The 17,244-nt window shown below is 43.8% G+C and overlaps 1 protein-coding gene across 7 annotated transcripts in view; it reads right to left on the bottom strand.

The window, feature by feature from the left end:
* Positions 1 to 6,425: 6,425 nt before the first annotated feature.
* Positions 6,426 to 17,244, bottom strand: part of TUBGCP5 (tubulin gamma complex component 5) — a 105,911-nt gene continuing 95,092 nt past the window's right edge. For all 7 annotated transcript variants that reach the window (XM_079790391.1, XM_079790397.1, XM_079790393.1 and 4 more), the window contains 2 exons: positions 10,155 to 10,255; positions 6,426 to 8,031 (listed from right to left, as the gene is read on the bottom strand). In XM_079790391.1, coding sequence (XP_079646517.1) covers positions 7,985 to 8,031; positions 10,155 to 10,255 — 148 coding nt within the window. In that variant the 3' untranslated portion in view covers positions 6,426 to 7,984. The remainder of the gene's footprint in view (positions 8,032 to 10,154; positions 10,256 to 17,244) is intronic.

Raw genomic sequence — 17,244 nt, forward strand, 5'->3', positions numbered from 1 at the left:
TCACTATATAGGTTGATGGGCTCTGTAGCAAAGTCTGTCAAGGCATAAAGAGCTTGTATTTCTACCCGTTGTGCTGAAATATAAGGGGTTTGAAGGACCCTTGCTCCCCTGCTGCAGTAGATCCAGCCTTTCCAGAACTGGATCCACCTGTAGAAATGGTTAGTGCCTGAGGTATAGGTTGTGACTTCACTGTCTTTGGGAAGGTAAAGGTAGTGACTGAGAGAAATTGTAAAACCTTATTTGCTGGGTAATGGTTACCAACCTGTCCGGAGAAATTAGCAAGTGCAACTTGCCCACTTGTTGATCGTTGCCAGAGCCGGTCTTGCTGAATAGCAGTAAATGGCACTACAATAAGGTCAGGGTCTCGGCCCACTAACTGGCCTGATTGAAGGCGGGCTTGAGCTATTAGCTGGGAAACCGAATCATGGAAAGGAGTTAATACCTTCGTTGGAGAATGAGCCAAATATAGCCATTCAACAACTCCAGGAGCTTGCCAACTGACCCCAGTGGGTGTATGTGTCGTAGGGAAAATTGAAACCTGTAAGGGAAGGGAGTAATCAATGCTAGTAAGTCGTGCTGAACTTAAGGCATCCTCAACTTTATGTAAGGCTGTCCTGGCTTCCTCTGTCAAGCAGCGTGGGGATGACGGAGACGCATCTCCCCTTAGGATATGAAATAAAGGGCTTAAGTCAGCAGTGGTCAATTTTAAAGCAGGTCGAACCCAGTTAATATCTCCTAATAATTTTTGGAAGTCACTTAATGTAAGTAAAGTGTCAGTTCGAATTTGAATTTTCTGAGGTTTTATTGGTTTTCCCTCAATAATGCTGCTAAGATAAGAAAAAGGAAATGTCCTTTGAACCTTTTTGGGTGCTATGCATAATCCAGCACAATGCAGAGAATACTGCAAATCTACATAGATATTTAGATGCGTTTCATTTTCATGAGCTAAGAGAATGTCATCCATATAATGAATAATATAAGCCTCGGGATATTTTTTTTCCTTATAGGATGTATGGCTGCAGCCACAAAATCCTGACATAAGGTAGGACTATTGGCCATGCCCTGAGGCAATACTTTAGCATATCTCCACCCCCATCTTGCTTCCTCCAATCCTTGCTCATATTTGGAAGAAAGCACATCGTCTGGAGGACTCTCCCACAGGAGCTGTAGCCCCAGGAACTGGAGGAGGCAGCGGAGGCATCTATGGAGGAGTTGGAAGTCTCTGGCAGCCTTCCCCCATCTGTCTTGATTCCCCTGCCACATTCATCCACTCCCTTTCTCGAGCGAAGGTAAAGGTAGTAACTGAGAGAAATTGTAAAGGAGTTACAATTGTAAAGGCAGTCCCGAGTCAGGGACCACAGACTGAAAGTAGAGGCAGGCATTTCCTCTGGACCTTCAGCTATATAATGACCTCGAAGTTGTTTTCCTCCCTTCTCCCGTGCCTCTATATTTACCTCTCCTTCCTCAGAAAACCATGGGCAGGTTTTACTCACAAAATCCAACAAATCAAAAAGCTGTTCATACCTCACAGAACAGCTCCTTGCTTGGAGCATAGCCTTAAGCATAGATACCCATACATCCTTTCCCTGCGATCCTGAATTTCCCATGTTTTACACCTAGCTATTACTAAACTGTGCTACTTACCTTCCTTTTTGCTTTCTGAACGTGCTTCACTGGAGCGTCCTTTCATCTGACAATTGCAGTTCCCTCACACTCAGGCCCACATTGAGTGCCACTTGGGCCAAACTCAGCCCCACGTTGGGCACCACTTGTGCCACACCAGCACAGCCAAGGGTTCGGCGAGCCTGAGCAGGGCCGGCGAAGGATGAAGAAAAGACAGACAAAGAGAATAAGCTGTGTCTAGGTGGATCTTCTGTGCTGGTTGAGACCACAGAAAAGATCCAGAGTGGTCACCATAGTTACAATGTTCTTGTGAGTTTCACTTGTTTTGGCAGCACTTGCTGCACCTCCCACAGCCCATTAGCTACCCAGGAAGGATCTAGGAGCATCATAAGGTCAAGCTTAATTATGCTAAGAGGGCTGTGCCCTTTAAGCTGGGACTTGTTTGTGGCTTTGCCAACAGGTCTTGTCCTGGGCTTAAATCTATAAATGTTCCCTACATTCAATCTTCTTAAATTTATTGAGATTTGTTTTGTATCTTAACATGTTGTGTATACTAGGAAATGTTTTATATGCAGGTGAAAAGAATTATTTTTGCTGCTTTAGATTAAATGCTTTGAAAATATCGATTAAATCCATCTGGTCTAGCATCATGTTTTGGACTTCTTGACTTGTGTGTCTTTTTCCTTCACCAGGTTTGGAAAATTTTCAGTCACAGTTTCTTCAAATAAGTTATCAATCTTCTGCGCTATCTTTTCTCATTCTTATAACCTCATGATGTTGATGTTGTCTCATATGTTCTTTAAACTACCCTAATTTCTTATTTTTATATTTGCTACTCTGATTGGGTCTTTTCTGCTAGCTAGACTTCCAAATCGCTGATTCAACTTTATGCTTAATCAAACCTACAGTTTATTTTTGCAATGTATTCTTTATTTCAGATATTGTATTATTATATGTATTTATTATTATTTGTTTGGTTAGTCCTCAACTGAAGATATTTTTCCATTGGCTTTTATTATTTATTTAATATTTTTTGATTTCTTACAGAGAGAAAGGGAGATTTTATTTATTTTTTAATAAATCTTTATTGTTCAGATTATTACAGTTGTTCTTTTTCTCCCCACAGCTCCCCTCCACCCAGTTCTCACCCCACCCTCTGCCATTACCACCCCCCCACTGTCCTCATCCATAGGTGTACGATTTTTGTCCAGTCTCTCTTCCTGCAACCCCACCCCTATTTCCCCCCAAGGATTGTCAGTCCACTCCCTTTCTATGCCTCTGAGTCTATTATATTCACCAGTTTATTCTGTTCATCAGATTTTTTTTATTCACTTGATTTTTAGATTCACTTGTTGATAGATAAGTATTTGTTGTTCATAATTTTTATCTTTACCTTTTTCTTCTTCCTCTTCTTTTAAAAAAAGTATATTTTATTGATTTTTTTGACAGAGAGGAAGAGAGAGGGATAGAGAGTTAGAAACATCAATGAGAGAGAAACACCGATCAGCTGCCTCTTGCACACTCCCTACTGGGGATGTGCCCACAACCAAGGTACATGCCCTTGACCGGAATTGAACCTGGGACCTTTCAGTCCGCAGGACGACACTCTATCCATTGAGCCAACCTGATTCGGCCTTCTTCCTCTTCTTAAAGAATACCTTTCAGCATTTCATATAATACTGGTTTGGTGGTGATGAACTCCTTTAGCTTTTTCTTATCTGTTAAGCTCTTTATCTGACCTTCATTCTGAATGATAGCTTTGATAGGTAGAGTAATCTTGGTTGTAGGTTCTTGCTATTCATCACTTTGAATATTTCTTGCCATTCCCGTCTGGCCTGCATAGTTTCTGTTGAGAAATCAGCTGACAATCGTATGAGTACTCCCTTGTAGGTAACTAACTGATTTTCCTCTTGCTGCTTTTAAGATTCTGTCTTTTGCTCTTGGCATTTTAATTGTGATGTATCTTGGTGTGGTCCTCTTTGGATTCCTTTTGTTTGGGGTTCTGTGCGCTTCCTGGACTTGTAAGTCTATTTCTTTCACTAGGTGGGGGAAGTTTTCGGTCATTATTTCTTCAAATAGGTTTTCAGTATCTTGCTGCTCTCTCTCTTCTTCTGGCACCCCCATAATTCTGATGTTGGTACGCTGGAAGTTGTCACAGGGGCTCCTTACACTATCTTCATATTTTTGGATTCTTTTTTCTTTTTGCTCTTTTGGTTGGGTGTTTGCTTCTTTGTATTTCAAATCTTTGACTTGATTCTTATGATCCTCTAGTCTGCTGTTGGATCTCTGTATATTATTCTTTATTTCAGTCAGTGTATGCTTAATTTCTAGTTGGTCCTTTTTAAAAAAATATATTTTATTGATTTTTTACAGAGAGGAAGGGAGAGGGAGAGAAAGAGTTAGAAACATCGATGATAGAGAAACATCAATCAGCTGCCTCTTGCACACCCCCTACTGGGGATGTGCCCACAACCAAGGTACATGCCCTTGACCGGAATCGACCCTGGGACCATTCAGTCTGCAGGCCGACGCTCTCTCCACTGAGCCAAACCGGTTTCGGCTCTAGTTGGTCTTTTTTTTAAAAAAAATATTTTATTGATTTTTTATAGAGAGGAAGGGAGAGGGATAAGAGATTTAGAAACATCGATGAGAGAGAAACATCTATCAGCTGCCTCCTGCACACCCCCCACTGGGGATGTGCTCACAACCAGGGCACATGCCCTTAACCGGAATCGAACCTGGGACCCTTCAGTCCACAGGCCGACGCTCTATTCATTGGGCCAAACTGGTTAGGGCTCTAGTTGGTCCTTTTTCATATCCTCGAGGGTCTCACTAAATTTATTGGCGGTTTCTAGAAAATTCTTGAAAAACCTTATAACCGTGGTTTTAAACTCTATATGCAGTAGTTTGCTTTCCTCCATTTCTTTCATTTGTGATCTGTTTCTTTTGTCTCTGCATTTTGGCTGCTTCCCTGTGTTGATAGAGTGGCTTTGTGTGCTAGGTGTCCTATAGGGCCCAGTGGCTCAGCCTCCCCAGTTACCTGAGGTGGACACTCTTGGTGCACCCCTTTGTGGGCTGTGTGCAGTCTTATTGTAGTTAAGCCTTGATTGTTGTTGGTATTACTGGGAGGAATTGACCTCTAGGCCAAGTTGCTGTGAGGATCAGCTGTGTCTACGATGGGAGAACTTCTGTGCTGGAGACACCCTTATGGGGCAAGACTTGCTTCAGTGGGGCTTTAGTGCTCACTGAGTTTGCCCCCTGAATGTGTCCCTTATGGATCTGAGGAGTTGTAATCTGGATGGCCCCACTCTGATCACTGGGTACACTGGCTCTTGGATCTCCAAAGAGGTGCTAAGTTAGCTCTGCCTAAGGCCACCCAGCAGGAGCTATGGAGAGATCTGCAGATTCCTCTTCTTTGTTTGGGGTTTGGAGGTGCCCAGTTGAGGCCCAGCTGTGAAGTAATGCAAGCTGGTGTGGGGCCTTGGGCCTTCTTTTGGATGTTCTGGGTCTCTCTGACTCAGCTGCAGTTTGTTAGGTAAGTTTAGATTTCAAAAGACCAGGCCATTCATATGCAAAATCCTCTGTGCACAGCTTGGGTGGGGTGGGGTCTCAGGGCAGAGCAAACAGCAATGGCTGGCCGTCTGCCCTGTCCTAAGAGGCCCCTGGGTCTCAGTGCCCCTCGGTAATCGCTGCAAGCACCTCTGAGAGAAAGCTGCCCTTGAGTTCCGCCCAATGCCAGATAGTCCATTTTCTCCCCGAATGAGTCTTAGTCCCCAGAGTCTTGGCCGGAACAGTTGGGAGCTTGTGTCTCCCTCTCGATTGAAAAAGACAGCCGCATGCATATTCAGTTGCCAGCCTTCTCGTGCGTGCCTCCGTACCTCTGCACTTTACTTCCGCAGCTCCTCCGAGTCTCAGCGTGCTTTTCTCTTTCCTTCTAGTTGTAGAATATCCACTCAGCCAGCCTTCCTGTGGTTTGGGATGATGTCTGTTTTGTCTTTTAGCTTTGAAGTGGTTGAGCGAGGCAGCAATTTCAGGTCTTTACCTCTGCTGCCATCTTGGTTTCTCTCTGTCCATTGATTTTTAGAGAGAGTGGAAAGGAGTGTGAGACAGAGAGAGAAACATCGATGTGAGAGAGGCACATCAACTTGTTGCCTCCTGTATGCACCCTGAACAGGGCTGGGGATTGAGCCTGAAACCAAGGTATGTGCCCTTGACTGAAATTGAACCTGCAATCCTTCAGTCTGTGGGTCAATGCTCTATTCACTGAGCCAAACCTGTTAGAGTGGATATTGTATTCTTTATTTTTGGTTCTTTCTTTATGGTATCTATGTCCTTTTAGATGCTATTGGAATTCTCATTAAGTTTTTTGAGCATCCTTATAACCATTGCTTTGAACTCTCTGGTAGATAGCTTTGCTTCCTTTACATTTAGTTTTTTTTCTGGAGATTTCTTGCTATTTGATTTGGGGCATGTTTATCAGTCTCCCCATTTTGGCTGCCTCTGTTTTGCTGTTGCTGTGTATTAGGTAGATCTGCTAGCCTTAATAGGGTGGACTTACACAGTAGGCATATAGTGGTACCTGGTGACATAGTCTCACTGGTCACCTGCACATAGTGCACCAGGAATGTTTGTTGTATAGGTTACATTTGCCCCCATCCTGCTAGTTCCCCAAACATCCTCACCTCACAGGTTGTCCTGCCGGCCCTCGGCATTCCCCAAGCAAGCCAATCACATCCTCCTGTGGAAACCAGAGCTTACTCCAGCTTCTGGTCACAAGCCTACCCCCGCCCCCCTCCCAGCACCTGTGGTCTGAGAGCATACTTTGTATGACTCCCATCTTTAAGAAATTGTCAAGGTGTGTTTTATCGCCTAAAAATGTGGCCTATCTTCAGGAATGTTCTGTAAGCTTGAGGCATACACTTTGAAATAATTTAGGAATGTCAATTTGATGTTCAGTTCAATCATGTCCTTGCTGAGCTTCTGTCTCTGCTCACATCGCCCAGCTGTTCTCTCATGTGTCCACTGTCTACATTAGAGACCTTAGTAGATTAATCCTAGTTGTTTAAATTCCCAGCCTGGTAATTCCAACATTGCTGCCCAGTCTATGTCTGATGATTGCTCTGATTTTTTTTGTCTTTTAGTACCCTGTGAATTTTTTTTGTTAAAAGGTGGACATGATGAACTTACTGAGTAAAAGGAACTGAGGTAACAGGCCTTCAGCGTGACATTTTAGGTTTATTTGGGTATGAGCTAAGACTTGTACCATTTGCTAAGCTGTAGGTGTCAGAGGCGAATTCAGCTAATGAAAGAGGTATGTTTTGTATGCTGGACGTGATGAGTTTTGTGACATATAAAGAATTTTATGCCGACCCCTCCATGATGGCTGTATGGTGCTCGAGCTCCCATCAATGGCCACAGGCTGCCGTGCAGGACGGTTCCAGAGGCTGCTCTCTTAGTGGTGAGGTTACGCTGCATTTTCTTCAGCCTTGGAAGTAGCTGTCCAGCCCCTGGCGTTTGAAGATTGCCTCAGTGAATTTCTTCCAATTTCGGAGGAAAGCCTCGGAGCCAGGCGCCTGGCTCCCAGGAAGAGCTGTTTCCAGACACTGCTGTCTGCCGCAGGGTGCCTGTCCCAGTGTCTGAGGGCAAGGACATCCTGGCACTCAGCTCTGAGGCAGTTTGGAGTTAGTGGTTGTTTGTAAAAAACTAAGCAGTAAATATGGTGCTCAGTCATAAATGCTAGAGATATACAGAGAACACAAGAAGGAAACGTGGGAAATGGAATGGTAAGCATGATTTTAGCTGGCTAAAAAGGCTCAGAAAGGCCAAATGATAGTATGGACCAACAGCTGCTCCTACGTGAAGTTGGCCTTTACATTACTGATATTTGTTGAAGCTATTTTCCATTTTGGAACTTCTGAGGCACATAAAAATACATTTTTAGATAGCTAAATCTCACACAAGCTTTAGGGAAGACAACATGTAAAACTCTATACAAAAAAACTGTGACAGTAAAAGAAGAATAAAAAATGTAAAATGCTGTATTTTTAATATTAACAATTACATTTTCAAAAATATCATTCACATCTAAAGGTAACAATGCCATAAATCTATAGCTTACAGTAGGAAATATAGGTGTAAATAGCCTATGTATACTTTGCATTATTGATACAATTTTATACAGATAACCCTATACAATACCCAATAAGCTTCAGCGAAAACACCTACAAACCCACTTGTATGGACAGTAGAGAAGAGTTTTTTAAAAAGAGACAAAAACAAATGATTCTTATTTCTCAGCTGCATGTGATGGAGCTGTACATGTATGGAGATGAAGTCCGAGGTATTTATCACATGAAGATATTTAACTTTGCTCCATGCCAGCCATGAGGGACAGTGCTAGAGACTCCACTGTGGGCAGAATAAAGTTAAAAAATTGGTTTAAATATTTGAAAATGTATGAGTAAGGCTTTAATCAATTCAAAACTGAAAAGTATTTAAAAACATTTTCCATTTTTATTGATTTCAGAGAGGAAGGTAGAGGGAGAGAGAGATGGAAACATCAATGATGAGAGAGAATTATTGGCTGCCTCCTGCACACCCAATAATTCTGGGGATGGAGCCTGCAACCCAGGCATATGCTCTAGACCCGAATAGAACCCAGGCCCCTTCAGTCTGCAGGCTGACACTATCCACTGAGCCAAACCTGCCAGGGCCACATTTTCCATTTTTAACTAAAATGGTGATTATTATTTATTTTTAAAGATTTTTAAATATATTTTTATTGATTTTAGAGAGGAAGGGAGAGGAAGAGAGAGGTAGAAACATCAATGATGAGAGGGAATCATTGATTGGCTGCCTCCTGCACGTTGGACTGAGCCCACAACCCAGGCATGTGCCCTCGACCGGAATCGAACCCTGGACCCTTACATCCGCAGGCCAACGCTCTATCCACTGAGCCAAACCGGCCAGGGCAATGGTGATTATTTTTAATGTATAATAAAGATAATCTTCATTTATTAAATACAAATTAAAAAAGTATGATTTATTTTTATTCACTTCATTTTAATTTTGAAAACAAACAAATCTGGACATTTCATGAAATAAATCGTATTTGTTCCACATGTCAGAAACTCTGGAGTCTGTTCATAACAAAATTCCAAGTTCTAACCTACAACCACCCAATTAAAAAATAGACAAATGGCCCAGCTGGTGTGGCTCAGTGGTTGAGCATTGACCTATGAACCAGGGTTGTGGGCTTGATCCCCAGAGTGGGTGTGCAGGAGGCAGCTGATCAATGATTCTCATCACTGATGTTTCTCTCTCTGTTTCAGTTCCTCTTTGAGATAAATAAAAATATATTTAAAGAAAATGGACAAATGCATCAATATTTCTAACACAGTGTTTAAAAAAATGTCCAGCTGTTCTTTTTTTAAAATATACTAAATTATGCAGATATTCCAAAGATTAAGACATTTTAAAAAAAAATTTATCCTTATTTATTTCAGAGAGGGAGGAAGAGAGAGAAACATCAATGATGAGAGAATCATTGATTGGCTGCCTCTTTCACGCTCCCTACTGGGGATCAAGTTAATAACTCGGGCATGTGCCCTGACCAGGAATCAAACCATGACCTCCTGGTTTATAGGTTGACGCTCAACCACTGAGCCAAAAGGGCCAGGCAGTTCAGCTATTCTTAATGAATAGATCACAATTTGAATATGCAGGAACAGGGAAGAGATTAACCCTGCGTATTTTCCCCAAAAAGCTGCGCAAAGAAATACGACTTAGTCCTTTGTTTCTGCAAATTAAACATCACTCTCCTCCCCGACGCACCCTTCAGACTTCTGCCTGCTTCAGTGTTTGTCAGAAGTTTTAAAATGTTAAAGAATCCCCCCCGCCCCCATCTTTTGAAAAGGAATAGTTACAACAGCTGCACATGATCGAAAGTTACTGAGCCCAGCCGGTGTGGCTCAGTGGTTGAGCATCAACTTATGAACCAGGAGATCATGGTTTGATTCCCGGTCAGGGCACTTGCCTGGGTTGAGAGCTTAATCCCCAGGGAAGGGTGTGCAGGAAGCAGCCAAGCAAGGATTCTCTCTCATTATTGATGTTTCTCTCTCTCTCTCTTTCTCCCTTCCTCTCTGAAATCAAGAAACATATATTAAAAAAAGAAAAGTGTGACTGAAATCTATTTTGCCTTCTGGTTTTCTAAGCAATAGTTTCAGAATCCACTAGTGTAACAAATGACATACTAGAAAGCAAAATCTTTAGTAACCGTGTTTTATCTTTGATATTCATTCATCCCACAGTAATTCTGAAAACAAAACAAAACTAAAACACACACACACACACACACACACACACACACACACACACACACACACACACACACCACAATTCAAAGCATGGTCCAGCTGCTGACAGACTTTCCAGGTTGAAATAATTCGTCATGAGATCAGTATCAAAATAGGAACATGCAGCCTTTGTACAAGGAAACAGAAAAGCAGTAAGATTTTAGCATGTATACTCACGATGCGGAAAGGACCCTCTACAGACGGCTTTGTTTAAAATGGTGACAAGAAACATATGGCAGTTTTTAAAATCAGACTCCATTTTCTCTATAGATTCCATCCTAGGAAAGAAAGTACATTTCAACTTAAGTAAGTGCATCTGGAATAATTTCAAAAGTACCTCAGTTTAATTATTTAGAATCCCAAGTATAAAGACAAAATATAAAATTTCTTGCCTCACTTTTTAAAGAATATTTTTACTTTTTTTTTGGCCATTTAATCCTTTTTTATTTTTCAATTACAGTTGACATACAATGTTGTATGTTTCAGATGTACAGTCCAGTGATTAGACATTTTAGAACTAAGTGATCATCCCGGTAAGTCTTGTACCCATCTGACACAACACCTTAGAATACTGACTATTCCCTATGCTGTCCATGACTCCATGGTTCTCCAACCCATTCGTACTTCTAATCCCTGTACTTTTTCCGTCCAGATCCCCAACCCCATCAAGCAATTGTCAAAATGTTCTGTTTCTCTGAGTCTGTTTCTGTTCCACTTGTTCATTTATTTTGACTTTTAGATTCAATTGTTGATATGAATTTATTGTCATTTTATTGTTCACATTTTTAACCTATTTTTTTCTTATCCTCCTTAAAGAAGACCCTTTCATATTTCATATGATACTGGTTTGATAGTGATGAACCACTTTAGCTTTTTCTTGTCTGGGAAGCTCTTTTGTCTGTCCTTCAGTTCTGAAAGAGAGCCGTGCTGAATAATCTTCCTTGTAGGTCCTGCTTTTCACCACTTTGCATATTCTCTGCCACTCCCTCTGGCCTGAAAAGTTTCTGTTGAAAATCAATCAACAATTGTATGGGTGCTCCCTTGTAGGTAACTAACTGCTTTTCTTTGCTTTTAAGATTCTTTGTCTTTAATTAAATGTCTTTGGCATTTTAATTATGATGTGTCTTGGTGTGGGCCTCTTTGGGTTTGTCTTGTTTGGGACTCTCTGTGCTTTCTGGGCTTGTGTGTTTATTTCCTTTACCAGGTTAGGGAAGTTTCTTCTTCTTATATTTTCAAATAGGTTTTCAGTATCTTGCTCTCCATTCTCCATGTGGCATCCACATGATGCAAATGTTGGCATGCCTGAAGTTGTCCCAGAGGCTCCTTACACTATCTTCATTTTTTTAACTCCTTTTTCTTTCTGCTTTCTGATTGGGTGTTTTTTGCTTCCTTAATTCCAAATCACTGATTTGATTCTCAGCTTCATCTACTCTGTTGACTCCCTGTAAATTATTCATTTCAGTTAGTGTGTGCTTCATCTCTGATTGGTTCCTTTTATGGCTTCTATGACCTTTTTTCATGCTGTTGAAGTCCTCACCGAGTTCCTTGAGCATTTTTATAACCATTGTTTTGAACTCTGTATTTGCTAGTTTGCTTGCCTGAATTTCATTTAGTTCTTTTTTTCTGGAGCGTTCTCATGTTTCATTTGGGACATGTTTTGTTTCTTTGTCTCCACATTTTGGCTGCTTCCCTGTGTTTGTTTCTATGTATTAGGTAGAGCTGTTATGTCTCCCGAAATTGGTAGAGTGGCCTTGTGTAGTAGGTGTCCTGTAGGGCCCAGTGGCTCAGCCTCCCCAGTCACCTGAGCTGGGCATTCCAGGTACATCCCTGTATGCACTGCCCTGTTGTAGTTGAGCTTTAACTGCTGTTGGTGTCACTGGAGAGATTGACACCCAGGCCCAATTGGCAGTGAGGAGCAGCTGAGACTACAGTGGAGGAGCTGCTGTGTAGGAGACACCCTTATGGAGCAGGACTTACTTCAGCGGGGCTTTGGTGCTCACCGAGTCTGCCCTTGACTGTCACTCATGGAGATGGTAGTGTTGTAATCTGGTGAGGTCTGAAGCTGTTGACTAGGTGCACTGGCTCTGGAACCTCCCAGGAATTGCAAGGTCAGTCACCACCTGTGCCCCACCTGGGGTCACCTAGCAGGAGCTACAGAGCAATCTGCAGATGGCTGCCATTTGTGCTGGGTTTGGAGGTGCTCAGGAGAGGCCAAGGTGCAAACCAAGGCCGGCTGCCACTAGGGCTGTGCCTGGGGCCACTTAACGAGAGGTTTGGGGCACGCTGAGCCCAAATGCTGCTTGTTTGCAATTTGTGAACCTTTGAGAAATTTCAATAAAGTCTGCAACAGGAGCCAATACTGACAGGCAGTACAGAAAAGCCACTGATTGTTTGGCTCAATGGATAGAGTGTCGGCCTTTGGACTGAAGGGTCCCAAGTTCGATTTAGGTTAAGGGCACATACCTCAGTTGCAGGCTCAATCCCTGGCCCTGGTCGGGGCACATGCAGGAGGCAACCAACAGATGTGTCTTTAACATCAATGTTTCTCTCTGTCTCTCCTCCTTCCTTCTACGATCTCTAAAAATCAATGGAAAAGTATCCTTGGGTGAGGATTAACAACAAAAAAGAAAAGCCACTGGAAACAGCTTGGATGGGCCCAGAAATTGGGTGGGGTCTCTGTCTCACACAGCCACACTCCCTGCTGGTTTTCACAACCAGAAGTTATGGGGACTCTTCTTCCCTGGGCTGTGGGGCCTAGTGTGGGGCTGTGAATTCTGGCTCTTCAGGGGAGGATAGGGTGGGGTGGGGGGTGTCAGCAGCCGAGGAATCCCTTGGTTTTTATCTGCCACCATGTGTGTGGGACCAGTCTGTTCTTTGTCTCTGCCCCTCCTACCAGCCTCAGTGTGGCTTCTTCTTTAAGTCCTGAGTTGCAGGGCTTCCATTCAGCTATATTTTGAGCAGTTTTGAATGATGGCTCTTCTGTAGTTGAGTTGTAATTTTGATGTGGTTGTGGGAGGGTTCGAATAATGCATTTACCTATGCTGCCATCTTGACAGGAAGTCCTCCTGCCCTTCTCTAAAATAAAACTTCCAAACAGTCTGAAGGTGTCATTTCTACATAAATCTTGTTGCTGTTGTTTTAAAAAAATATATTTTATTGATTTTACAGAGAGGAAGGGAGAGGGATAGAGTGTTAGAAACATCGATGAGAGAGAAACATCAATCAGCTGCCTCCTGCATGGACCCTACTGGGGATTGAGCCTGCAACCAAGGTCCATGTCCTTGATCAGAATTGAACCCTGGGCTGATGCTCTATCCACTGAGCCAAACCAGTTAGGGCACGTTGTTGATTTTTAAATATATTTTTATTGATTTCAGAGAGGAAGGGAGAGGGAAAAAGATTTAGAAACATCAATGGTGAGAGAGAACCATTGATTAACTGCCTCTTGCACGCTCCCTACTAGGGATGGAGCCTGCAACCCGGACATGTACTCTGACTGGGAATTGAACTCGTGACCTCTGGTTCATGGGTCAATGCTCAATCACTGAGCCACTCCTGCCGGGCTTGACATAAATCGTGTTTCAGGATGGTACTACCGAGTTCTAGATCTGAGGGCACAGGAAATTCCTTTTCCTATTATTCACTTCTGTATTTTGACTTTTCACAAGCATAGCTTCCTTTTGAAATAACACATTAAAGATATAAAACCCTAAATTTAAAAATGATTTAACAACTTAAGATCAGAAACCACCTAGAGACTGGAAGGGCAGGGTCAAGAGAGGAGCTGGCCCAGCTCCCAGAAGAGGCAGGCCAAAGGTAAGGAGGGTTATCTTGGCTGCCAGGGGCTCCCCTGAGAGGAGAGAGGCCTAGACTCTAGGCGGGGCTCCCCAGCATGGACAGCCAAAGCGGGGAACAGCCATCCATGCTCCATCCCACAGCAGGGCTTCTATCTGCCTGGGGGAGGAGCTGAGCCTCCTGGAGACAATGCAATTTCTTTCTTTCTTTCTGTTTTTTTAATATATATTTTTATTGATTTCAGAGAGGAAGGGAGAGAGATAGAAACATCAATGATAAGAAAGAATCGATTGGCTGCCTCCTGCTCGTCCCCTACTGGGGGGGAATAGAGCCCGCAACCCGGGTATGTGCCCTTGGCCGGAATCGAACCTGGGACCCTTTAGTCTGCAGGCTGATGCTCTATCCACTGAACCAAACCGGCTAGGGCGCAATTTCTTTAAAAAAAAAAAAAGTATTTTATTGATTTTTTACAGAGAGGAAGGGAGAGGGATTGAGTTAGAAACATCGATCAGCTGCTTCCTGCACACCCCTACTGGGGATGTGCCCACAACCAATGTACATGCCCTTGGCCGGAATCGAACCTGGGACCCTTCAGTCCATAGGCCGACGCTCTAGCCACTGAGCCAAACTGGTTAGGGCAGTGGTCGGCAAACTCACTAGTTAACAGAGCCAAATATCAACACTACAACGATTGAAATTTCTTTTGAGAGCCAAATTTTTTAAACTTACACTTCTTCTAAAGCCACTTCTTCAAAATAGACTCACCCAGGCCGTGGTATTTTGTGGAAGAGCCACACTCAAGAGGTCAAAGAGCCGCATGTGGCTCGCGAGCCGCAGTTTGCCGACCACTGGGTTAGGGCAATGCAATTTCTTTAAAGGGCTGGCACACAGGATTTTTCGTTCCCAGCCACTCACCCTAGGTTTTGGTGTAGGGAGGGCAATGTGGACTGGAGACGCCTGAGGAGGGCCTGGGGTGGAAGGAATTGGGGAGAGTCACGGGGGATCAGGATACCTGTGCTGGGTCACAGCCATCAGTTTTCCTGAGAGGTGCAAGCCACCCCACCCTCCCAGCAGCAGAAGTCTGGGGAAAGGCAAATGTCCCACCCTAAGAAATCCAGCTCCTCCCACTTTCTCAAGTCCAGCTTGTCCCACCCTGCATCTCAACCCCTGCTGAGGAGGCACCAGGCTCAGGGAGGAACAGTGACTGGCTTTGGGGTGGGGCCATTGCCCCCACATTTCTGGGAACCTGGCTGATGCTTCCCTCTCACAGGAGAGCTGAAACTCCTGGCTTCTGGCAGATCCCCCAGCCTGGCTAAGAGGCTCCACCCTGCTGAAGTAGGGAAATATTCCAGGACAGACTCAGATGGCGGGAACACACCCACCATCTTCTCTGAAGTCTGAACGTGTGCTGACCCACCACTGGCTTTGTGCTGCTAAAATGCTGGCCTAGAAGCTCAGCTTGGCCCTTCCTGAGGGCAGACAAGCCCAGTGGAGGCAGCAACACGCTGTGGGTTGCATCAAACTTTGAACCGGATGCTGAGACCCAAATGTTGACAGCTTCTGTCATTGGCTAGCACAAAAGTACCTCCCAGGAGGCCTGAAATTGGCATACAAAACAGCCTTACCCAACATAAGGGCAGGATCCAAAGGGAAATCCTAGCAGGCACTAAAGTCTACTGAGATGAATTCCAACTATTTTATTTTTATTTTCCATTATTTTCTCTTTTTTAATGCTTTTTAATTATTTTACCAGAGGCCCGGTGCATGAAATTTGTGCACTCAGGAAGGGGGACCCTCAGCCAGGTCTGCGTCCTCTCGCAGTCTGGGAGCCCTCGGGGGATATCTGACTGATGGCTTAGGCCTGCTCCCCGCCTCAGCTGTCAGTCGGACATCCTTAGCACTTTCGTGGAGGCGGGAGAGGCTCCTGTTACTGCCACTGTGCTCACCAGCCCGTGAGCCCAGCTTCTGGCTGAGAGGCGCTCCCCCTGTGGGAGTAAACTGACCACCAGGGGGCAGCTTCTGTGTTGAGTGTCTTACCCCTGGTGGTTAGTGTGTGTCATAGCGACTGGCCATTCTGCTGTTTGGTCAATTTGCAGTATAGGGTTTTATTATATAGGATTTTCTCTCTTGTTTCTTTCACATTTCTTATTTTTCTCTTCCCTTTCTTAACTCTATCAATGATTAGAGAGAATCATTGACAGGTTATCTCCTGCATGCCCCCTACTGAGGGGTGACCCTGCACTCCGGACATGTGCCCTTGACTGAGAATTGAACCATGACCTCCTGGTTCATAGTTTGATGCTTAACCACTGAGCAACACCAGCCAGGCTCCTTTTTTACTTTCATAATTTTTCTCTTCCCCTATTCTCTTCTAGTATTCTTTTTATTTTATTATTATATATATTTTTTCTTTTATTATTCTTGTTCCTTTTTCTCTTTCCTAATTCCCCTTCTTTTGTGGTTAATTTTGCTGTTATTGTTGGGTACTTTTGTGTGTTTTAGTTTTGCATATATTTTAAGTATATTTTTATTGATTTCAGAGAGGAAAGGAGAGGGAGAGAGAGATAGAAACATCAATGATGAGAGAGAATCATTGATTGACTGCCTCTTGCACGCCCCCTCCTGGGGATCGAGCCTGCAACCTGGGCATGTGCTCTTGACTGGAATCAAACCTGGGACCTTTCAGTCCGCAGGCTGACACTCTATCCACTGGGCCAAACCAGATAGGGGCTTTTCTTTTCTAATGTTTTTATTTATTTTATTTTATTTTTATTTTTATTTTTTTAAACATTTTTATTGATTTCAGAGAGGAAGGGAGAAAGAGAGACATGGAAACATCAATGATGAGAGGGAATCATTGATTGGCTGCCTCCTGCATGCCTCCTATTGGAAATCGAGCCCACAACACAGGCATTTACCCCTGACCGGAATCAAACCTGGGACCCTCAGTCCACAAGCCGACGCTCTATCCATTGAGCCAAACTAGCTAGAGCAAACTTATGTTTTCTTTTGTGTTGAGAGCACTGTACAACAGCTCACACAACATGGTCAGGGGTGAGCCTCGTAGTCAGCCAGCCTGAAAGGAGATCTGACCCATGAATGAGACATCAAGACCCAATTACAATACGAGAGCCCAAATAGCACACAAAAGGGCACCCCAGCATCCAGTTCAGGAGTCAAGGAGACCACATCACCGGGTCCCGCAGGACATTTACTGCACAAGGCCACATCATAAAGACAGGGAATCAGAGGAGTTCTATTTAATAAACAGAAATACACACAAAAGGTAACTAACATGGTGAGACACAGAAACAATGCCCAGCCTGGTCGATGTGGCTCAGTGGTTGTGTGTGGACCCAGGAACCAGGAGGTCACAGCTCCATTCCCGGTCAGGGCACATGCCTGGGTTGCGGGCTCGATCCCCAGTGTGGGGCTTGCAGGAGGAGGCCAATCAATGAGTCTCTCTCATCAT

This window comes from Cnephaeus nilssonii (assembly GCF_951640355.1).
Source record: "Cnephaeus nilssonii genome assembly, chromosome: 14".
In the NCBI taxonomy this organism is placed as follows: domain Eukaryota; kingdom Metazoa; phylum Chordata; class Mammalia; order Chiroptera; family Vespertilionidae; genus Cnephaeus; species Cnephaeus nilssonii.